Source organism: Silurus aristotelis, assembly GCF_946808225.1.
Source record: "Silurus aristotelis genome assembly, chromosome: 23".
Taxonomy (NCBI): domain Eukaryota; kingdom Metazoa; phylum Chordata; class Actinopteri; order Siluriformes; family Siluridae; genus Silurus; species Silurus aristotelis.
The window spans coordinates 9330827-9352593 of record NC_139596.1 but is presented as its reverse complement, the minus strand read 5'-3'; the positions used below and the strand labels follow the sequence as shown (position 1 = coordinate 9352593).

The window sequence follows — 21767 nt, the reverse complement described above, 5'->3', positions numbered from 1 at the left end:
ACTGTAAAACGGTTTGATTACTGCAAAGTATATTATAACTAGTAGTAGTAATACAAATAATAACAGCAACAAAAATACTAATAATTACAATAACAAATAAAACATGATCGTAAATATAAATTATTATTATTATTATTATTATTATTATTATTATTATTATTATGATTATTATTATTATTATTATTATTATTATTATGATTATTATTATTAATATTAATATTATTATACACTTGTACACCTCGGTGAAAGCTATAGTCCAGTTCTTTTTACTTTTTTAATGTTATTGTGGCTGTTGTGTTATTGGAAAATTGATAGTCGGAATCTTGCTGGTCAACGCATCATTTGTTTCCAGTTGGACTTAAATAAACAGTGTTGGATTTAATTCTGCTGTGTGGCTAAATGCGAGTGTGTGAGTGTGCAGGTGTTGCACTACATGTGTTGACTTAACCGACAGAAAGCTTTTCGTGCAGCCATTTGAATATGCGCCTCTAAGTCAACACATTTCGGTGAGCTCGCATGCATCACATCCAGACACATGAATTATGGGTGGCAGAGAATTCAACACAAAGCACGTGCTCCCAATCCATCAGGAGTTGCTTAAGGTGCTTATGGAACTAACAGGCCATCAGTGAACACACACACGCACACACGCGCGCGCAAACATCTCTTTGCCATTACACTCTGATTAGGTTGCGCGCAGTGTGCGACACTCTAAATGACTCCAGCCAAGGCTTACACACACACACACACACACACACACACACACACACACACACACACACACACACACACACACACACACTCACGTAAACACATACGTAAACACACATGTATATGTACAAATAGATTAGACAGACAGACAGACATACAGACAGACAGATAGATAGATAGATAGATAGATAGATAGATAGATAGATAGATAGATAGATAGATAGATAGATAGATAGATAGATAGATAGATAGAAAATAAATGTAAATAAAAAATACTATTAAATTTTTAATTTAGTATGCACAAGTCATATCTGTGTATTATTTTGTATGATTAAGTGCCTTTCATTTTGGCACTCAAGTCCGTTTTAAAAGCAGGACAAGCTCAATGCGATCAAAGCATTCTTCTTTATGTGAAGGTAAATTTATGTTGCAGTGAATTGGCTTCTCGGTTTTGACTTGCTGTGCTTGCAGATGGAGGAGGGACAGAGCTGCACCTGCACACCTGAAACACACTACAGAACAAATGTGTGTAACAACCCTATGTGCTCTAGTGACTAACAAGATATACTGTAGTGCTATTGGACATGCTTCAGTATACTGCTGAAACGTGAAAATTATTTACACACACACACACACACACACACACACACACACACACACACACACACACACACACACACACACACACACACACATATATATATATATATATAATATTATATTATATATAATAATATATAATAGTTCATTCATTAGAGTAATATTATGTTACACTTGATGACAGTAAACACGACTTGTGAGGGAATGCGTTTTATTTGAATTGAGGGCGTAAATAAACTTAACTGATCGCTGGATAATTTTGAGCACATTATTTACATGATATGTACATTAAAAGAGCATTATATATTATATTAGGCAATAAAGTCTCTAAGATTTCCTGCTTTTTTAACTGCGTACTGAGATGATTTTATTCACCATGATATTACTGGTAGCTATTAGATTTTCTGAAATAAGGCGTAATCAGTTTCTAAAATATCTATCTATCTATCTATCTATCTATCTATCTATCTATCTATCTATCTATCTATCTATCTATCTATCTATCTATCTATCTATCTATCTATCTATCTATCTATCTATCTATCTATCTATCTCTCTCTCTCTCTCTCTGTCTGTCTGTCTGTCTGTCTGTCTGTCTGTCTGTCTGTCTGTCTGTCTGTCTGTCGGTCTGTCTGTCGGTCTGTCTGTCTGTCTGTCTGTCTGTCTGTCTGTCTGTCTGTCTGTCTGTCTGTCTGTCTGTCTACAGTATTTACCTGTTTCTGTCTGTCAATCTATTATTCGATCTGTATGTTTGTTATATTTATTTACTTGTGTATGTATGCAGGAACAGTGTGTTTGAATAACCCCTGAGATTTTCCTGATGATGATCTGGATGTCAGTTTTGAGGGTGATGTTATTTTACCTGGTTATGAGACCCTTCACACATTGGAACAAAGCCCGAGAAGAAGTGTGTAGTTTGCTGACGCGATTACTCGATTACTCGATTACTCGTCTCATTTGTTTCACCGACCAGTCAGTCTCTCACAGTCCTTTATAAATCCATCACTGAAATGGTGGGAATTGTCAAAAGCGATGTGTTGAATAAGGGCATTAAATAACAGCGAATACAAAAGATAATACATTACGTAATGGGAGTGTGGAGATTATTGACCGCTGTAGTGTATTGCACAGAAGTTATTTCGGATTGCCTTCATGCAAATTTCCTTTGTAAAAAAATGTTTTAACTTCACACAAGTTTATATCTCAAAAAGTCAATTTGATTCTCGGCTTCACCTTTGGCACCAAAATAAAACAAACGTCCCTGTGGGTTCCTTCTAGGCAAATAACAACTTGCGGAATAATTTAACTATTAAACAACATAAAAGAAAACACGATCTGGACTATGAGGAGGCTTTGAATGTCGATGAAAATCAATCACCAAATGTTTGCATTCTCGAATAGTGATTTGAATAATTTCAATAGTGGTTACATTGACTATAACGAACCCATTCTAACGAAATGACACCTTTTTAATATACAGCTTGCAAATTGAGACCGAATATGAGATTGATTTGCGTGACAAAAGAGACGTTAAGCCAATCGAGGTCCTTGATAAAAGTGCCTGCTCTGTTCACGTCGAAATAACATTTTAGGGGTAATTAAAAAATGGGGTTGTACACAAATAAACACAGACACACTCCAAATATGTACGAGCTGAACATCTAATCCAATTAAAATGCTTTTTTATATAGCGGTGTTTCTTTGTGTTACTACAAGCTGATAATAGTTTCCTGGAACTGTTGTATTTGTAACTTCATACCAATAAGACGAGACTGAAGCAGGATACCGGAGGCAGCCAATAGGACCGCGACTTTGACAGAGAGCCAATCAGAACACGCGAGCGGCATCTTTTTGAAGAAGAGGAGGCGTGGTTTCTGACACACTGTTTGACAGCAGAGGCAGTAAATATCGCGCCCTGACTCACTCCTGTGATTTTTCTGTGGAGCGTCGATATCGTGTAAAGCCACCACAGACACTTCAATACGCAACGAAACAGAGCAAAACAAGAGGATATAAAAGAATACCGAGTTTTGGTGGACAGGTGTATTTCTTCAGGATCACCACTGGTGCGCGCTTTAGACCTGGTGAGTAGTTTGATGGAGTTTTAGTCTCAATATATAGATATAATAAAAAATAATACAGTTGTGAACGAATTAAAAAACGCGAGTTAAATTTTATTAAAATCGTTTTATTATTTTTATTCCAAAGTTCAGTGCCCAGTGAAACTTGCAGCAATGCGCAATTTATTTATGAATGAAGTAAAGGTAATTTATTATGTTGTTGTTTTTTTTTCTAATTAATTTTTTTAATTATAGCAAATAAAGACCACAACCAACAAACAATTTGAGAGCTCGAGAGCGCGTCCGCACTGGACTCTTTGACCATGGCGGAGCTCTCCAGTCCTGAATTTGAGATCGACGTGGAGAGTCTGGAGACGGAAGCGGCCGGAGAAGACGAGTCTGGCTGCAGGGAGGACGAAGAGGACAAGGCGAGCCATGCAACCCACCCGGCAGCAGGGGACCAGAAAAAGCTAAGCCGCACACCGAAATGTGCCCGCTGCAGGAACCACGGCGTGGTGTCGTGCCTCAAAGGCCACAAGCGCTTCTGCAGGTGGAGAGACTGCCAGTGCGCCAACTGCCTGTTAGTGGTGGAGCGCCAGCGGGTCATGGCCGCTCAGGTGGCCCTCAGGAGGCAGCAAGCCACAGAGGTAAAAGCTGCTTTTCATGTGGTTTACGTGCAGTAAACTACCATGCACAACTAAATCCCCATATTCCACTGATTTAGCCGCAGTCATCTATGTCCGTAAAATCAACACTAGCTGTTTATTCAACCTCACATTGCATGCGCAGGTCTTAATATAAAGCTTATAACCTGTAGCTACATTGTAATAAACTAAAACCTTGCAAGATGTTCAATATTATTTTTGATAGTATGTTTTACTGAATACGTGAACCTTTAGATCCAAATGTAAATATTAGTGTCTAAAATAAAATAAAAAAAAATCAATCACACAAAATGATAGATCAATAAAATGTTAGCAAATTTTGTATTTTTAAATAGATAAAAAAAAAATTGAATGATATTTCTGTGCTCACTGTGCTATTTCATAATTTCAGGATAAGAAAGGAATAACAGGGAAGCCAATACCAGCTGAGAGACGAACTATCTACCAAAGACACATGCGCCCTTCCACCATGCTGGCTAAAAGTATCTTAGAAGGTAAGGCAAATGGTTTAAATAATTTTTTAATGGCAGCCCTAATGGTATTTCGTGCTTTGCAATATCCCTTTCTATATTCTATTCTTTCTTCCATTACTTTGATCCCCCTTTTCTGTCTCTTGACAAGCTAATTGAATCCTTTTGTCTCTTCCTCAGCTTTTCTTGGATTTCTGATCTTTTCTCTTTAATTCACTTGGTTGCTAAATGGACATTTTAATGCAGTAAGCATATTTTGTTTATGATGCATGTAATATTTACTCCACAGTGACTGTTTAGTGGTATTTAAAAAAAATATTAAAATTTAAATACTTTAGTATTTTATTAGCAGAAGTTACTGCTTTATTAGTATATTTCATTGTATCAAAATATATACGACAGATTTATTAAACAGAGAAAGAACACTGATATTTATTTTTATTACATAAATAATTAATATTAATAACAATAATTTATTGCATTGTATTAATTTGTTTGTTATTTGTTACCCGCTACATTTTAATTTGTTATACATTTGTTATACATAATATACAGAATAAATCATTTCAAACTATCTTGCTCTTAGGCTACCGTCCTGTCCAGTCTGACCCTTTCCTGGGTATGAATCCAGCTCTGCCACCACCTCTTAGTGACCGCATGAGAAAAAGACGTGCTTTTGCTGACAAGGAGCTCGAGAGCATCATGCTCGAGCGGGAATACAAAGAGAGGGAACTTCTTGAGTCCAACCAGTCTGCATCGAGCTCTTTGTTTCTACCGGGCAGCGTAGTGCATGCTGCCGAGTACAACTCTTACAAGACGGCTTTTTCTTCATCATCTGCTCCCACTGTAGCTGCTGAAGCAGCACCCAAGGAGCTGTGTAGCTTCCTACCCAGCTGTCTGGACCTGCCACTGGGTTACAGAGCAGCTGGTGGGGCAGCAAACGTCGAGCTGATTTCCTCTAATGTAAGCGTGGCTACTACCTACCGCCAGTACCCGCTATCTTCCCGCTTTGTCATGTGGCCAAGGGGCGGCAACAACCTAGGCGATGCTCTCCTCTACCAGCAGTGCCTCCTCAACGCCACTGCAGTGCAGAACCTCAAACCTGGTGCTGTCTGGGACCCCAAAATGATGCCATCAAATGAGAGTAACTCTCCTGAGCAGGAATCTGCAGCTTCAGTGGTTTCTAGGCTCGAGGGTTCCCGTGTGGCCCCAGAACCAAGTGAACTACCAACTGGAGATGCCCAGACAGGATCAAACATTAGGGAGCGCTCAGCATTTTCACCCCCCAAGAAGCATTTTGGATCAGCATTTGCCAGTGGACCACTCCCACCAGGAGCTCATGAACATTTGTTAAATAATATTAGCAAAGATAACACCAAGCACACACTGTCTATGAAGCTGAATTCCTTTCACTCTCTGATCCAGCAAACTCTGAACGAGAAGGGTGCTGATCTGCGGAGCCCCTACTGTAAAGATCTTCTGGAAGGGGCTGCTAAAAGATACAGGGACGGAACAGCAAAAGACTCAGCTGGCTTTAAAAGCTCGGAGAGAGCAGTAAAAGACATAATGGTCAAGCCGACAGGCACAAAAGTTTCTTCGAATGAGCCTTTGTCATTTTCTGTGGAAGCCATTTTAAAAAGACCCTCACTGCCCATAAACCGATCATCACAGTAAGATCACCTATTAACTAAAAGCAATCACAAATGTACTTATGGACTACAATGTTTGTATCATGTGTATTTATTTTTTATTCATAATTTTGCTGGTTGTGTTTGTATGTGAGAGTAAAGACTTGGGTGAATATAGCACTCATTTATTTCTGAAAACTAGTCCCCTCAACCCATCTAATACTTGTGTAAATATCAGTGTAAATATTATAGTATGTGACACAAGCATGTTATAAATGCAGTGTGTAGAGTATTTAAAAAAGCGTTAGTAATTTTTACTTTCCAACGTGACAATAAAATTTTATTCAAACTCAAAATGTTCTTATAATTTTATTCAACATTATCTTAATGAATAAAAATACAGAAATATAATAATAATAATAATATATATAAGATAATAAATAATAATAAAGATTGATTCAGTAATTTTGAAAAATGCATATTTATTAATTTTTTTAACCATTAATATTCAATATGATTAAAAACCAAGTATATAAATTCAACAAATATATTCACAAATATCTAAAAAATAATATTTCTGAATTTTTTAAAATGCAATATACTTTTGTTATTGGCTTTGTGTTATCTTGTGATTTTATTTAAATCATTTTTAAAAATTGAAGTTTCATATTTTATCAAAGCTAAATTTACACATCTTTTCGTGTGATCTTTTAAAGAAGTAATGCAAACTTCACCATTATCCACACTGACATCTGTGTATCTGTGTGTGTGTATACGCAGGACTGCAATTATTTACAATAGTTAGTCTGCTGACACAGAACACCTGCTCTAGACATGAATTATGTGAATATGTATCACAGATGCTATAATCCCGTCTTTTTACGGAAATTCGAGACATCCATAAATTGCGAATGGTTTACAATTCAGAAGTTTTTCTCTTTTAAAAACCTTTGAGCTTTTGGTGAGCTGGGAGACACATGTCCAAACAGTGCTACAATTTAAAGACGGCTGATTCAAGAGAAAACTCGTCCTCACTCGTTCTAGGATTGTGGTTAATTGTTCTATGTTAATTGTAGATGTTATTTTATTCTAAATGTAACTTTTAGTATGCATAAATTATATAAGCAGCATTTCTGTCATGAGCTGAAAAATTAAATGGTCTAATCAAAGAAAACATAGATATTAGCACAACCACACACACACACACACACACACACACACACACACACACACACACACACACACACACACACACACACAAACACACACACACACACACACACACATACACACACACACACACACACACACACACACACACACACACACACACACACACCAGAAATTCTCACAGGGAAATATTTGTTTTGAGGACCCATACAACTTAAGAGTTACTCAACAAAGACAATTCTGTGTAATATTTTTATTTTTTGCTTCCACACATTGTTCCTTATATTTTCTGTCAACAATTCCTATAAATAGCCTGAATCCCAAATGTGTGAAAAACAGGTTTAAAAATTGTGAAGCCACCAAAGAGTGCAAGATTTAAAAGTGATATCAGTCTATTTGTGGTTTAATAGTTCCAGGCTAGCAAGGATACCTGAGCTAGTAGAAGCGAAGTGTTTGGAGATCTTAACCGCTGCTGATAGAGATCTGCTGATGCCATCAAGACAGATGAGCTTCATTCCCAAAGTGTCAAATTTAGCACGTTAGCAAAGTGCACTCCCTAACATCGCAAACACGGCCGTCCAGCTCCTGTTACCAGCATTTCCCATCAATCTAATTCTGCCTGGGCTTTTAAACACACAGGCCTAAATGAGATGTCCTTATCGGGAGCATTGGCTTTAACAGTTATTATGGAATAAGGATAGGTTCTGTGGTAATCACTTTAAGCTGTCACATGGAGGAGTTTGTATCCATCTTATACTCTTGTTTTGTTGCTTGTGCTCACTCACTTATGAAACATTAAGGCTTCTGCTGCTGGTTGCTATCTGATAATTGATGTTGCATTGCTGATGCAGCTAGTTCTCACTTTCACTATGAGGTATGGAATGCAAGAACAGAACAATGTCATTTCCATCAGGGTGAATCTACAAAAATGAGACATCATCTTACAGATGAGAATAAATGTTGTAAATGTACCCACTTAGAAAGAAATGAAGAGTCTGGGATTTTTATAGTAGGTTTATTTTAACAGAGAGAGAAATAATATATATATATATATATATATATATAAAATTGTTTTTTTTGTGTATTATTATATATTATATATTATATATAAATTATTTAGCATTAGATCGAGTGAAATATGTACTTGAACACCCGTCACAGAATCAACCTCTTCCATTCAAACCATGGGCAAGACCAAAGAGCTGTCAAAGAATGTCAGCGACAAGATTGTTGACCTGCACAAGGCTGGAATGGGCTACAAGACCATCAGCAAGAAGCTTGGTGAGAAAGAGACTACTGTTGGCGCGATAATTAGAAAATGGAAAAAAATATGAGATAAGCCAATCGCCCTCGCTCTGGAGCTCCACGCAAAATCTCACCACATGGGGTGAGGATGATTCTGAGAAAGGTGAGGGATCAGTCCAGAATTACACTGGAGAAGCTTGTTGATGAACAGACCCATCTAAAGTTTTCCAATGAACACCTGAATGATTCAGAAAAGGCTTGGGAGAATATAATGTGGTCAAATGAGTCCAAAATTGTATTTTTTGTAATGAATTCCATAATTTTTTGTAATGAACACCATCCCCACTGTCAAACATGGAGGAGGAAACATTTTGCTTTGTGGCTGTTTTACTGCTAAGGGTACAGATAGACTTCACCACATGAACGGGGCCATGCACTGTAGAATCTTGGATGAGAACCTTCTGGCCTCGGCCAGAACATTGAAGATGGGTCATGGATGGATCTTCCAGCATAGATGTGTGGCAAAAACATATGGCCAAGGCAACAATCTGATGGTCTTGTAGCCCAATCAAGCCTTGTGAAGGTCTACAATCTTGTCTCTGACATCCTTTGCCAGCTATTTGGTCTTTCCCATGGTGGTGTAGAGGTTTGAATGGAAGAGGTTGATTTTGTGACTGGTGTCTTTTATACACATAACGAGTTGATATTAGGAGAACTTTCTTAAAGCAACAGGACTCATTTGGGTGTGTGGGAGTCAGAATTCTTGATAATTTGGTACAGGATTGAATACTTATTTTACTCGATCAAATACAATTTAATTAATAACCTTTCTTTAATGTTTTATTATAGGGTTTTTTTTAGATTCTGTCTCTCTCTCTGTAAAAAAACCCTACTATAAAAATTCTAGACTGTTAATTTGTTTGTAAAGGGGGAAACTCACAAAATCAGCACGGGATCAAATAATTATTTCCCCCACTGTATTGGCAATCAGGCACTGTTAAATATTCCCAATTAAATGCATCAATATTTTAGGCAAGAAAAATAAGTTCAGAATAAAGTGTGCTTGCTCGGAGGAATATAATAATAAAGAGTTATTCAAGAATATAATTTATTTTAGGCCTAGAATATTTCTATATATTATTCTAAACTCCATTTCTCTGACTAATGGCAGATCGCAGTTTGTGGTGTCCCAATTCCTACCCTCTTTCCTTTTACCATGCAGGTGCAGAATTATTCCCCATCTTTCAATCTGTTGACATTGTCGCTTCAGTAACTCAGCACACTAGCTCAGGCCATGCTACAATACGCTGCACATTAAGCACCTATTAAGCTGAAGTGTATGCAAACCTTCTGACACACAGAAGTCATACAAGCAGAGGGGCTATTTTGATGTGTGGAATAGATGGTATGCCATGTATTTTGCATAGATTCTCACCAACGCGTGACTGGCAGGGTAGGATCCCTATTAATTACCCTCAGTTTCTTCACTGTTTTCCTTTTCAATATCAGCAACCTTGATACTAAGGCAGAACATGGCCTAAAATTCCTGCAAGGCAACTTGTAATATAATAAGAAATGTGTAGCATGAGAGCTTTTGACAAGGTAGCAGCACTTAATTACCATGTTTGCTGAGCTGACAGCCGACGAAACCAATGCGGGCTCAGTCAAATCAGGGCTTGGCCTCGGTCACTCAGTCTCTCTCTCTCTCTCTCTTTCTCTCTCTCTCTCTCTCTCTCTCTCTCTCTCTCTCTCTCTCTCTCTCTCTCTCTCTCTCTCTCTCTCTCTCATCACACACCAACGTAAACACACTCATGTGCACATAGCCAAACACACTACCACTATCCTCAGAGTCTCCACAGTAGAAGCGGTTGTCTGGCCGGTTATATCATTAACAACTCTGGGATGTTTTCTCTCACACTTTTCTTTTAGCAATAACCACTGTTTCTGTGATTCTTTGAAACAGCAACTGTTCCCCAAACAAACCACAACAGCTGAATATACTGCAACTGTGACACAAGAACAAACAACACAACATGTTCAAAGTGCCACATCTTGCCACCCTGCTGACAGGTCTATAAAGTAATCAGGTAAGGCAACAAGAGGCTGTTGGCAGGGGAAAGCTTTGAGTGAAACTTGAAACTGAACACCATTTTCAGATGCTTACACTGAAGCCAAGCTCTTTTTGTTATTTATTCAAAGGCATCATTTACATTGATAAAAACAACGCTGTCTGTCTTTGCCCTGACTCTGGCTTTTGGCTTCTTTCAGCTTCGCTTTTTTTTTTGCAACTATTCCAAGACAGGCAAGTAGATAAGCAAATTGGCCCAAGTTCATGCAAATGTTTGTAAATCCTTTAGGAACATAAATCTACAAAGCTCTGCTTGGCAACAACATTTCATCTTAATCTAGACTTGATCTTTTTTATGGCTCCAGATGTGTGCATGCATGTCCATCATGTTTTGTGTATGGCTCATTTCAAATGAGTTATTAAAAGTTCAAGTTTTAGGATCAGTGGCCAGCATCTACAAGATCACCAAACTATCTTCTGTGTTCAGCGATGCACGGCCTTTATTTGCTATTCTGAAAGAAGAATGGAAAGTCTATGGAAATTCAGGGAAGAAAGACATTAGATTTTACTGCAGAGGTCATTTTCTAAGGTCTTTGTTTCGGCCCATTTAGACTCTGCTTTTCGCTAGACAAGCGCTATGACGGCACAGGGAAATTAAGGGTGGGAAAGGTAGAGGAGTGGCTCATGACAAGCCCTGTCTGCAATTTTGTAAAAGACATAAATTAAACAGATACCCTTTTACACACACCTATAAAACTACTATAAAATAACAATAATGGATTTAGACCCTTAAAAAGCACTTTTAAAAAACTAGAACAAAAAATACTAGACTATACTGAATCGTATTTTGTTTTCAAATTTGCACTATTTGATAATCTAATGAGGTCACCTCCACAAGGCTTCTCAGCTATTAGTGAAAACCAGTGTCAAAAGACACCACTATTGTCCCAAAGGGGTGCTCAACTTGAGGTCACAAAGGCTTTCAATCCCATTGTTTTACAACATTACACTGCAGAACCAAGCCCATAAGACTATTTGACTTCTGTCCTGGATGTGGCCCTCTGATTTTTCTTCCAACACTCTGCTCTCATGAGGTCTGCCCTGCTGTGAGAGGGGACTTGTGTCCTTCACGGGAGCAGGCTAAACAAAGACTTGATGACAGATCGGGTGAAGTGAAAGGGATTGTGTGTCAGGTTGAGAGTGGCTCATAGAGCAAGCACAGGGATATCCCTTATGGGCACATAGAGAAGGTGGGAAAGATGGAGTGCAAACAGGAGGAGCTGTTTGGGTTTGGCTTGGATGGTTGTTGTTGACTGATGTTGCAGCATACATTTAATAGCTGGCCTCATCTGGACAAAAACTCTTAATGACATCAGTTAAGTGAAACCTCTGTCAAATCTTGATAGCTATTTTATTTTATAGGTTTCACACATTTAAACGCTCCTCCAAAGATGATTGATATCTTGTGATCTGTGTTTAAAAGAAAGTCTCAGCTCATTTATTGACAGCAATACAATGCTCTCAACATTGTCATTTCACTTTGGAAACCTTTCTCTTAGTAGAAAGTCTTTACTAGCCATAATTCATCTATTAGTAACTGGTTTCTTCTTGTTGTTGTGCAGGATTCTGGGCATCCTGATTACAGGAAAACTGTAACTCATACAGCTTTCAAAGCATTCATTTACACCTAGAGACAATTATAGTAGCTAATCGACCATCCTGTGTAAGAAACCTACGAGAACAACCTGTGAAAGTCCACACATACAGTAACCCGAGCTCAGGATCGAACCAACAACCATGGAGCTGTTAGGCAGCAACACTACCCGCTGCACCATCATGCTGTCCGATCTACCAGCATGAGAGATAAGACTGTTTATGCCAAGCATTGAAATTTAGCATCCAGTTTCATGAGAACAGGTGAGAAAATGACAAAATGGATAGTGTTCCTAAAATAAACTTTACTAAAAAAGGAGCTTAAATACGCTTCATCATAAGACATAGCTTTGTAAACATGTCCACTGTAATTAATACAAGACATTCACAGAAAATCATACAAAAAGAAAAAAAGCTACGAAACAAGAATTGTTTTGAAAACATGTAGACAGTGATTGAAATAACACCTATATGCCAATTCTTGTAAAAATCGTAAAAAATGCTATGAAAAGAGCAGAGGTGTTGTTTGGTAAACATCTGGACTGTGAGTGAAATAACACCTCTTGGCCATTTGGCTGTGGGAGGCCAACTACTACGATCCATACTCCACTATACCTTTCCACTGCACCCATAGAATGTTGAACCTCCACTGAGGTCAATTTGTTCACCAATAATTTATTCTTATTGGATTTGATAATGGCCTTGAGTAATTTAACCTTGACAGAGGCCACATTTTGAGCCGTTGCTACTGTGACACTTATGCTGTGTTTAGCCAACATGAGGTGTGCTATTCTCCATGTTGTCATGTAAACACTGATTGTTTCCTGTACAATGTGGTGTCACAAAACTGGTTTATACTTCTTATCTGCTCAGGTTTCCGCAGGGGTTGGGACCAGACGTCCAGATGTCCACCTGCAGGGCAGAATGATGCTCCAAAACATCTCTAAGGGGATTTTTTCTGTTTGAATAATCACAAGAATAAATTTGATAATATAAAATTGATGCTATGAAGAAGATAGTAAAAGTGACTGATTTTCCTCCTCCTTCAGGAACTCATTTGTGGTTTCTTTACAATTGATTAGCTTGCAAGCTTACTTACCACACCTAGTGGCTGTTCAGCAAAAATGGTGGACATAAATACAAAGAAAATACTAAAAGCTAATGGGTAGATAAATACATAATAAAAGCACAGAACAAATAGCAATTGGTTACACGCTAAATAAGAATATTTGTGTATATTTTCTTTACACTTTGGGGTGAGCTTTGGGGTGATATTGTGTATTCTTTTAAACAGTAAGGCCAGATGTCATGTCTCCAGTGTGAGATGGCATGTCCTATCTCTGGCTTATACTGTAGTTAAAATGTAGACATGTTCTACATGGAAAGACTCAGGAAAAAAAAAGTTTGGTATTGATGGAATCCATGCCATATCTTCAATGAGGAAGAGCTGGGAAGGTGTCAGGTTTCTCCTCATCCACCCAGATGTTGGATCACACCATTGAAGAGATACTCAATTCACACTTATTTCAAGGTAACTGAAACTAAAGTGTTCATCTCATGGGCATGACAAAGTGATTCAGTATGTTAGGCACAAGAATTTCCTAACCCATGACATTTTTTTTCTTTTACTGTAGGAATGAATCTATATGACAGACATTAAACTACACCCATCTCAAAGTAATTTGATTTAGTACTGAGGTTCCCATATTCAATTTAACATCAGATCATAAGGAAAAATGCCATTATAGAATACATAACATTAGATTAGATTAGATAACAGTAACAACAAAGATAACTAAATAACATGAGGCAAATAATAAAACATAAGAAAAAATAGCATTAATATAGCATATTATATAGCATAAATATAGATAGACACAAGAAAGCAGAACATTTAGGAAAGAAACGTGTGCATTATAGACCATAGTAAAATGTTAGAACTATTTCCCAGACAGAATTTTTTAGTTGTGTTTACATGTAAATCCAGACACTTCCCTAAGGGCCTTTAAATGCTCTGGCAGGTGGAATTTCATGTATATGGAAGTTGATGGAAGGTGGGAAAAGCAATAACAGCTAATATGAGAAATGCTGAATTTACTAAAACTCAGAATGACTGTCACATTTCTCCTCAACATTATATAATAAAAGTACAAGTTAATTACCCCAATTAATAAAGGATTTTGGTAGTTGTAGTACTATGCAACAGCTTGTACTTCTTTGATTGTTAGGTAAAATGACATTTTGAATGTGTTTTAATGTAATTAAAAGGTCATTAAAAATGACTTAGTAGTTCTTAGAGAGGACAGTGTAAGGCAATGTAGTTAAGTTTTGCTCATGACCTAAAAATCATTGTTCATTATTACTGACTAAATAATTATACAGTTATTCATTTTGTCTATGCATAGTTACAACTGATTTATTAAAAATACATGAGTACAGATTATGTTTAGGATTTTGTATAGTATAAACTATGTATCAATGGTTTCAATATTTGCTGTCAATTTTATGATTAAATTTATGGTTTGAAAAACAGGAGATTTGGATCACAGATGTATCCTATAAATATCTGCGCACTTCTTTTATGTGTAGCCTTTCTCTTACTAGGGAATAAGTAGAAACTGATATGAGGCTCGGTTTAGAATATGATATAAAATATGATGGATGAACGTCCTTCCCTTTGAGTCTCTGTTCTCTGCTGCTTTAAGGAGCTGCCTCGAAGTGATTTATGTTTTCGCGCTCATTATAGAAAATCAGCCAGCCTTAAAATATTCTCACCTGCGAAACAGCTCTGCGAGGTTGGCTACCAATTTTTATCAAAGAGATTCTGTCGAAGAATTACGAGTAGCGGAAAAATACACACCCGTTTTCTTTTTTGCACAGAGATAGAGAGAGAAATGATGTTGTCTTTGTGAAAAATGAGAGGTGGATGTACAACATAAGATGAAAGATAACCAACAGAGTAAGTAATGAAGATCAAAATCAAATAAAAATCATATAAACATTCAAGTCCTTGCTGTCTTACTGCATCAGCTTGAAAATACACCAGTGCATTCCAGGGCAACACAAAAAGGGCCCAGCCTTGAATGACAAAATGGCAAATTTAATGTTTTTAACAACAAATTTATCAGAATCAGAATCAGAATCAGGTTTATTGGCCAAGTGTGTTGACACACACAAGGAATTTGGTTCCAGCTGTTAATGACTATCAAAAGTACAGACATAAATAAAACCTATACATGACAAAACAGACAAGACAAGACAATCAATAATCAATAATGACACAATCAATAATCAATAATGACACAAATATTGTAGTCGTCTCCCTGCTTTATCAATATCCTTGCTCTAATTATGAGCTTGTTTTTTGTTCCTTACTGCGCTATCAGAAGTGGCACATTATGAAATAACAAAAACAAAAACCAAACACAACAAGGAAGATCACACAAAAGTCTTAGTTTGTGTGTGTGTGTATGTGTGTGTGTGTGTGTGTGTGTGTGTGTGTGTGTGTGTGTGTGTTTGTGTGTGTGTGTGTGTGTGTGTGTGTGTGGGGCACATACAGTGGCACAGGAGTGCATTTGTTTACTTCATGTTAATATTCTGTTATGTTGTTAAGATCAATTAAAGATGAATATTTTACCATTTTGTTCTTTTTTTTTGCATAGGAGAGTAGATATGCACGAGATTCTTGTGTTCCTGAGGTTGCTTTGAGGCACCGCCATGTGCAGCTCAGCTGCGCACGCACATCGGATACGTCGCTTTGCGTGTGCATTAAAGCTGCTTGGTAGAGTAACACAGAGACAGATTTATGTCCTCTGCTGCAAACTTGACCGCTATTAGGGACCTTGATTATGTCCCACACCAGGAAATAGCCTGTAATAAAGTTTTAAAAAATGTAATAATCACTGTGATGCAGTTCATTTATTTCCACTTAACACCAGAGAAAAAGAAATAAGAAACATTTTTGTGAACCACCTGAGAGTCCTGTGAAGCTTTACTATAAAACTATAATAAAACTCTGCAATGCAATGAACTGCAATGGATTGCTTTAAAACATCAAATTGGGTCAGTTTTAAAGTTGCTCATATTCTGCATTTAGATGAGTCATATGGCCTGTAATCATAGATTTGATGTTATGGGAAAAAACAACAATATAACTGCTAACAATATAATTGGAAAATTAGAAAATATTAATTCTTAATTCAGTAAGATTCACCGGGATCTAAAAATAAATGAACTAATTATTAAAAAGTGTAAAAAAGAAAGCAGAAATTTTAGAATGGTTCATAGGTAATCTTATGTTTATTTTAATCTTATGCAATCTTATGTCTCAATTCAGTTCGCCTTTAAAAAAAACATTAAAGTTGAAAAGCAGTCAATCTTTCGAAATGCTGTTAATATTAAGGTGTAAGTAATTTGTATTAAAACATATTTAAATTAAAAAGAAAATAATTTAATTATTTGTAATAAATTATTAAATAATAAAAAAAAATTTTCAGAAAGAACAAATAAATTGTTAAAAACACAGTAGAAAAATATATTTCTCTGAAATGATTTCTCTTTACATGAGCATACTTTACAAAATCCTGTGAACTCAATTATTTCATACTATGAACAAATTCAAAGGGAGACATACAATAGGTTTTTACAGAATATCATGCTGTGTTAAAGGACTGAGTGGACCAGCGAAATGACAGTGAGTCAGTTTTCCTTTAAAAAAAACCCCCACAAACACGCACCTCTTTCTTCCTGTTAATTGTGAACAAATTGCATTTACATTTTTACAACACACTCCTGGGGTTTTAAGACTTACCTTTCAAAAGAGTGACATCAGACCTATTAAAATATTTAAGATTTACAGTAACTTTTTGATAACATCAAATTATCCACATGTTTCTCTAAAGCATTATGAATTCAGAGGTTCGGGTGATCTGTTTTAACTCCATCTGACATGGTATCCATGTTTCCAGCTGTGTCTGGATGAGCCAAAATTACATTTTTGTTCCTTAACATCAACATGGAATAGGCGTTTTTCTCCCTGCAAATCGAAGACAATACTTTGAGACAGTTTCACAGTGACATTACAAGGTATTAATCTTAGTATCATGAGAAAAAGTCTGTAAAGATTTTCCAGAAAAAAAGAGCGATGATCTCACTCTGAAACATTTAGTCAATACCTCAGTAATACTTAGTAATGCAGTAATATCTCAGAAAATACTTTCTTCCTTTATTCGTAATCTTTTATTATAACAATTTTATGAACTGGTTCCAAGCATCCATTAGCTGATAGTCACATTATTTACAACAATTTCCCATTAAGCATCTTCTAAAACACTATTCCAGGTTGATAATAGAACAATTGACTGGCAGAATGACAATAAGATGATTGACATGAATTATACATATTTGACTACTTATGAATACATTTTACTTTAGAATTGCCTAGGACTTACCTACACTTGCAATATATTGTGTGTGGTGTAATGCATTGCTATTATATCAGCATTTGTTTAGTGCTCCAATTATACAACTGTTTTTGTATTTTTATTGAAATCTAGAGTGGGTGTGGTCTAAAACTGAAATTTTCCCCTTAAATACATTTAATTTCCTAATGACCAGAAACACTGGACCTTTAGAAATAAGCCCAGGGGTTAAAATGCCAGCATGGTCATCATAGTACATGAATTCTGATTCTGACAGTTCCTCCACCTCAGCTACATCACTCTGTTTTGTAATTCATCTCACCTGCAGATGTGTATGAGACTTTTTTTTTAATTCAGCTTGAAGTTTTTTTTTTATGTCTCTGTATCTGCCCATTATATTTCATAAGGAAATCTGTACTATTTTCTTAAAATAAACACAATTATAAAAATAATTCAAACCATATGTGACCTTTAACAGGGAGTTACTACTGTAGTGTACCTTGATATTTGAATTTTAGTTTGCACATGCAGGCAAACAAAATCTCCCACTTTTGCAAATTGTTTGTTGTGTCCTGTGAGTTCCTAGTCCTTGTGTACACATCAGTGTCTACCAGATGCCCTGTGGACCTTTCTGGAAAACTTGCACATGGAATACAATGCACCTCCAATGCATGTGTATTCATATCTGTTTTACTTGTACATTTGTTTTATTTCAATGTTAAATTCCTAGTAGAGGGTTGTAAAAATAGTATTTTTTTTTTAAAATGACATGCCTAGTTCTAGATGTTTTGGAATCAAACTGGTATTAGTTGCCAGTGTTAGTAAGTGTTAGATGCCATATTTTCGGCTGTTTTGATTTTTGTCCTAAAAACAGGGATCCTCCATGGATAAGATGCAAACATGTAGGTTTGTGTATAAAAAGCAGATACTATTATTAATTAATTAAATAATTCATTCATTCATTCATTCATTCATTCAACTACTTTATTCTGATCAGGTTTTGAGTGTTGTTGGAGTCTATCATTGGAAGACTAAGTGTGAGGCAGGAATACAAAAGCCTTTATTGCAAGACAGTGCTTTGTGGGGCACCATTTTTAATGCCTTGGTCTATTATATAAAATACATTTAAGCTGAAACAGGGGGTTGTTTATTCTTTTTTCATATATGCATAAAGAGCACAGTAAGGGAATTAAAAAGACAGGCTCTACATGGTAAACACATCATCATCTACCTGTGATGAGTCAATCCTATCTGCTGAACTGATAAAAAAGGTAGACTTTTACAGTCTGCAGCTTCTCCTTGTGGAAAAGTATAATGCTCAGAGCATAGGTACTGAGTGAACAGTGAAGGCCTATATGGGGGTATATACTGTGACATGTGTAAGGAAATAATGGTGCATTTGAAGTTTAAAACGTCTGCCTGAAACATTTAATAGGACAAGTACAGGAGGGAATTGTTTATGACAACCCTAAAGCACCCTTTTGTTTCAAATATATTCTTTATTATTCTTTTGCAAAAAAGTAAGAAAAAAGGCCTTTTCCTTTTTGCACTGTGCCATGCTGATAGGTGCTTCAGCAAAGTTCACTATCAGCATTCTTTAATGATTACATTTATATGTCAATTCTCATACTTGATTTTCTGGTGACTGATTCTTACACTCTGAGGTAACTTTTAATGGTTTAATTTCACCTTTTTATGCCATGGTATAATATCAGGGTTATTGTTTTGCAGGAAGCTCAGAATATTATAGGACTGTTGAGGATGACAAAGTAATGATGGGAAAAACAAAGGGCATTTAATGGCCTTAATGATTTCTAAATATGGCTCCAGATGTTAAAAGAAATGACAGACTCTCTAGTATAACATGCTTGGCTGCTCTGGTTATAACACATTTGACCCTGTTGAGCTGGCAGTGATGCAAGACTTGACTAAGACTTTATTTACTTTAGACTCAATTAATATCCATATATGTACATACACAGTATATATACATACACTATATATATATATATATATATACTTCTTTAACAAGATATAAGCTTTTAACATGTTTTATTAGCGCTTGTCTACTTTTCCTTTGTGGGACTTCATATTGTCTGTCTTCTTTTCTCTCGTCCACTTGCATGTTAATGTATGCTGCAGTCATATTTTATATGGTCTTCTATTTATACCTCCATCCGCTGAAGTCTTAATGATTTCCAAAGGTCATACTTTATAAACTGTTCCAGAAGTTTTCTCTGAAGCCAGGTCTTGTTACATGCCTTTGATTAAAAAACATTGGGCTCATGTTAACTCCTCTTTATTTCTGTCATGTTATCAGCATAATTTAAAACATTTAGTAATATTAATGCAGATCAGTCAGATGGGAGTTAAGACGATCTCTTACTCAGGGGCTACAGACAACCTGCTACACTTAAGATTCATCCTCAGTGTGACTTTCCAACCATTACAAATCTTAACCATATGCCCTATGTTACACATCCATCAGAGTTCACTTAGGGGAAGCTGATCACATTCCTCAGATGGTTCAGTCCTTGGCTATAACACCAAACACTATTCACCCAAATATATTGAACAAACACAAATTCCATTGAACAACATAATTTCCTTTTCTATGACTTTAAGAGACAATAAAACTCAGCCCTTCCTTAACAAAATGAAATAATCAGTATCTGTAATAAGTATCAAAAAGTCGCCTTTCACTTTTCTTCCCATATCTGCTCTCCCAAGAGAAGATGAATGTTATTTATGAGCAGGCTTCTCATTCTACCGCGCGAACTTTAACACGAGCAGCTGTGGGCTTTGGAGCTGCCGAGCTGGTGGATGAGTAGTGCCGACTTTTGAGCCACATCCTTGGGCCTCCTCCCTGCGCTCTGGCACACACATTTTCCAGGGACACCCCGATGAGCCCAGCAGGGGTCCTGACAGGCAAAGCTGTCCGCTAAAGCTTTCGTAGATGCGGCTAGCACTGACCCGGGGAAGGGCTAATTGCATCCAGACGTTCACTTTCTCTTCCTTCTCTTTTTGTTTGCCGCCTGCTCAGTTCTTTTGCAAGCTCTGAATAATGGGCCATTGGCAACCTATTATATTGCTTGAACTCATCCATCTTGGTTTCAGTGGAAAGATTTGGCCAGATGAAGATAAAGGTTCAACATGTACTGTAATATTAAACAAGTGAAAAAGATTTTTGCTTCAAGGTCTTTCCATTGTGTCTATAAAAAATTTGATTTTGTTTAAGGGAACATTTGAGTCTGTTATTTATCATTTATTGTTTTATTATTTGGGTCAAGGGTATTAATTAAAATGCAGATACATCCTTTTCTGCACAAATACAGTGCTCTTTGAATTGATGTATATAAATCCCATATTGGAATGATGTTATATATAAGAATTTTTTTATGTCTAAATCCATATTTCTATAAATATTAGCACAAGCTAATTAAGTTAAATTGATTTAAGTTGACTTAATTATATCACAGTGTTCATGCTAGTGTGGTCTGACAAACAAACTTCAAAAGTCCAAATAAAGTGGAAATGATCTTGGGGAATGTGCCTTGAAACCTTAGTCTTCTTGACGTCCTGAAACCAAACAAACATTTAGTCAGCTATCTTTGCCAGTTCTTAAGCATGCTAATCCTGGCATGGGAGACAGATGAGTGAGCCTCTTGTCAAGACCTAGTAGCCCTACAAGCCCCCACAAGCATTTCATTTTTTGACTTTTTTCTATTGACTGATATTTTTCATTGGAATTATACAATGTATTACTTATAGAGGAGTAACAAACACCCTCTGGTGACTGAACACTAAATTAATATAACGTTGTCTGTATTGCTTTGAATTTTCGCCCTCATGGCTCTGTGAATAGGCTATGCTGTAATGCCAAAGACAAAGATAAAAACACATTTAGTAAGGGAAAGCACTGTGTTCCAGGTAAAGATTGCAGTATTGCAGAGGAATGTGGCTTTGGTGTGTCTTGTTGCTTGTTTATTTAAACAGATGAAGGGTGATATATTGCCTAGCATTTTCATTTGAATTTAGCCATAATGTTATTCTTACCAAAAAAATTATATTTGTATA

At 36.5% G+C, this 21767-nt stretch overlaps 1 protein-coding gene across 1 annotated transcript; it reads left to right on the top strand.

Moving 5' to 3' along the window:
- The first annotated feature begins 3187 nt into the window (after positions 1 to 3187).
- Positions 3188 to 6490, top strand: dmrt2a (doublesex and mab-3 related transcription factor 2a). The gene is made up of 4 exons (XM_083527560.1): positions 3188 to 3395; positions 3627 to 4018; positions 4428 to 4530; positions 5093 to 6490. Exons 2-4 carry the CDS (start codon positions 3695 to 3697, stop codon positions 6178 to 6180), a joined length of 1515 nt encoding a protein of 504 aa, XP_083383686.1. The 5' UTR covers positions 3188 to 3395; positions 3627 to 3694; the 3' UTR covers positions 6181 to 6490.
- The last annotated feature ends 15277 nt before the right edge of the window (positions 6491 to 21767 follow it).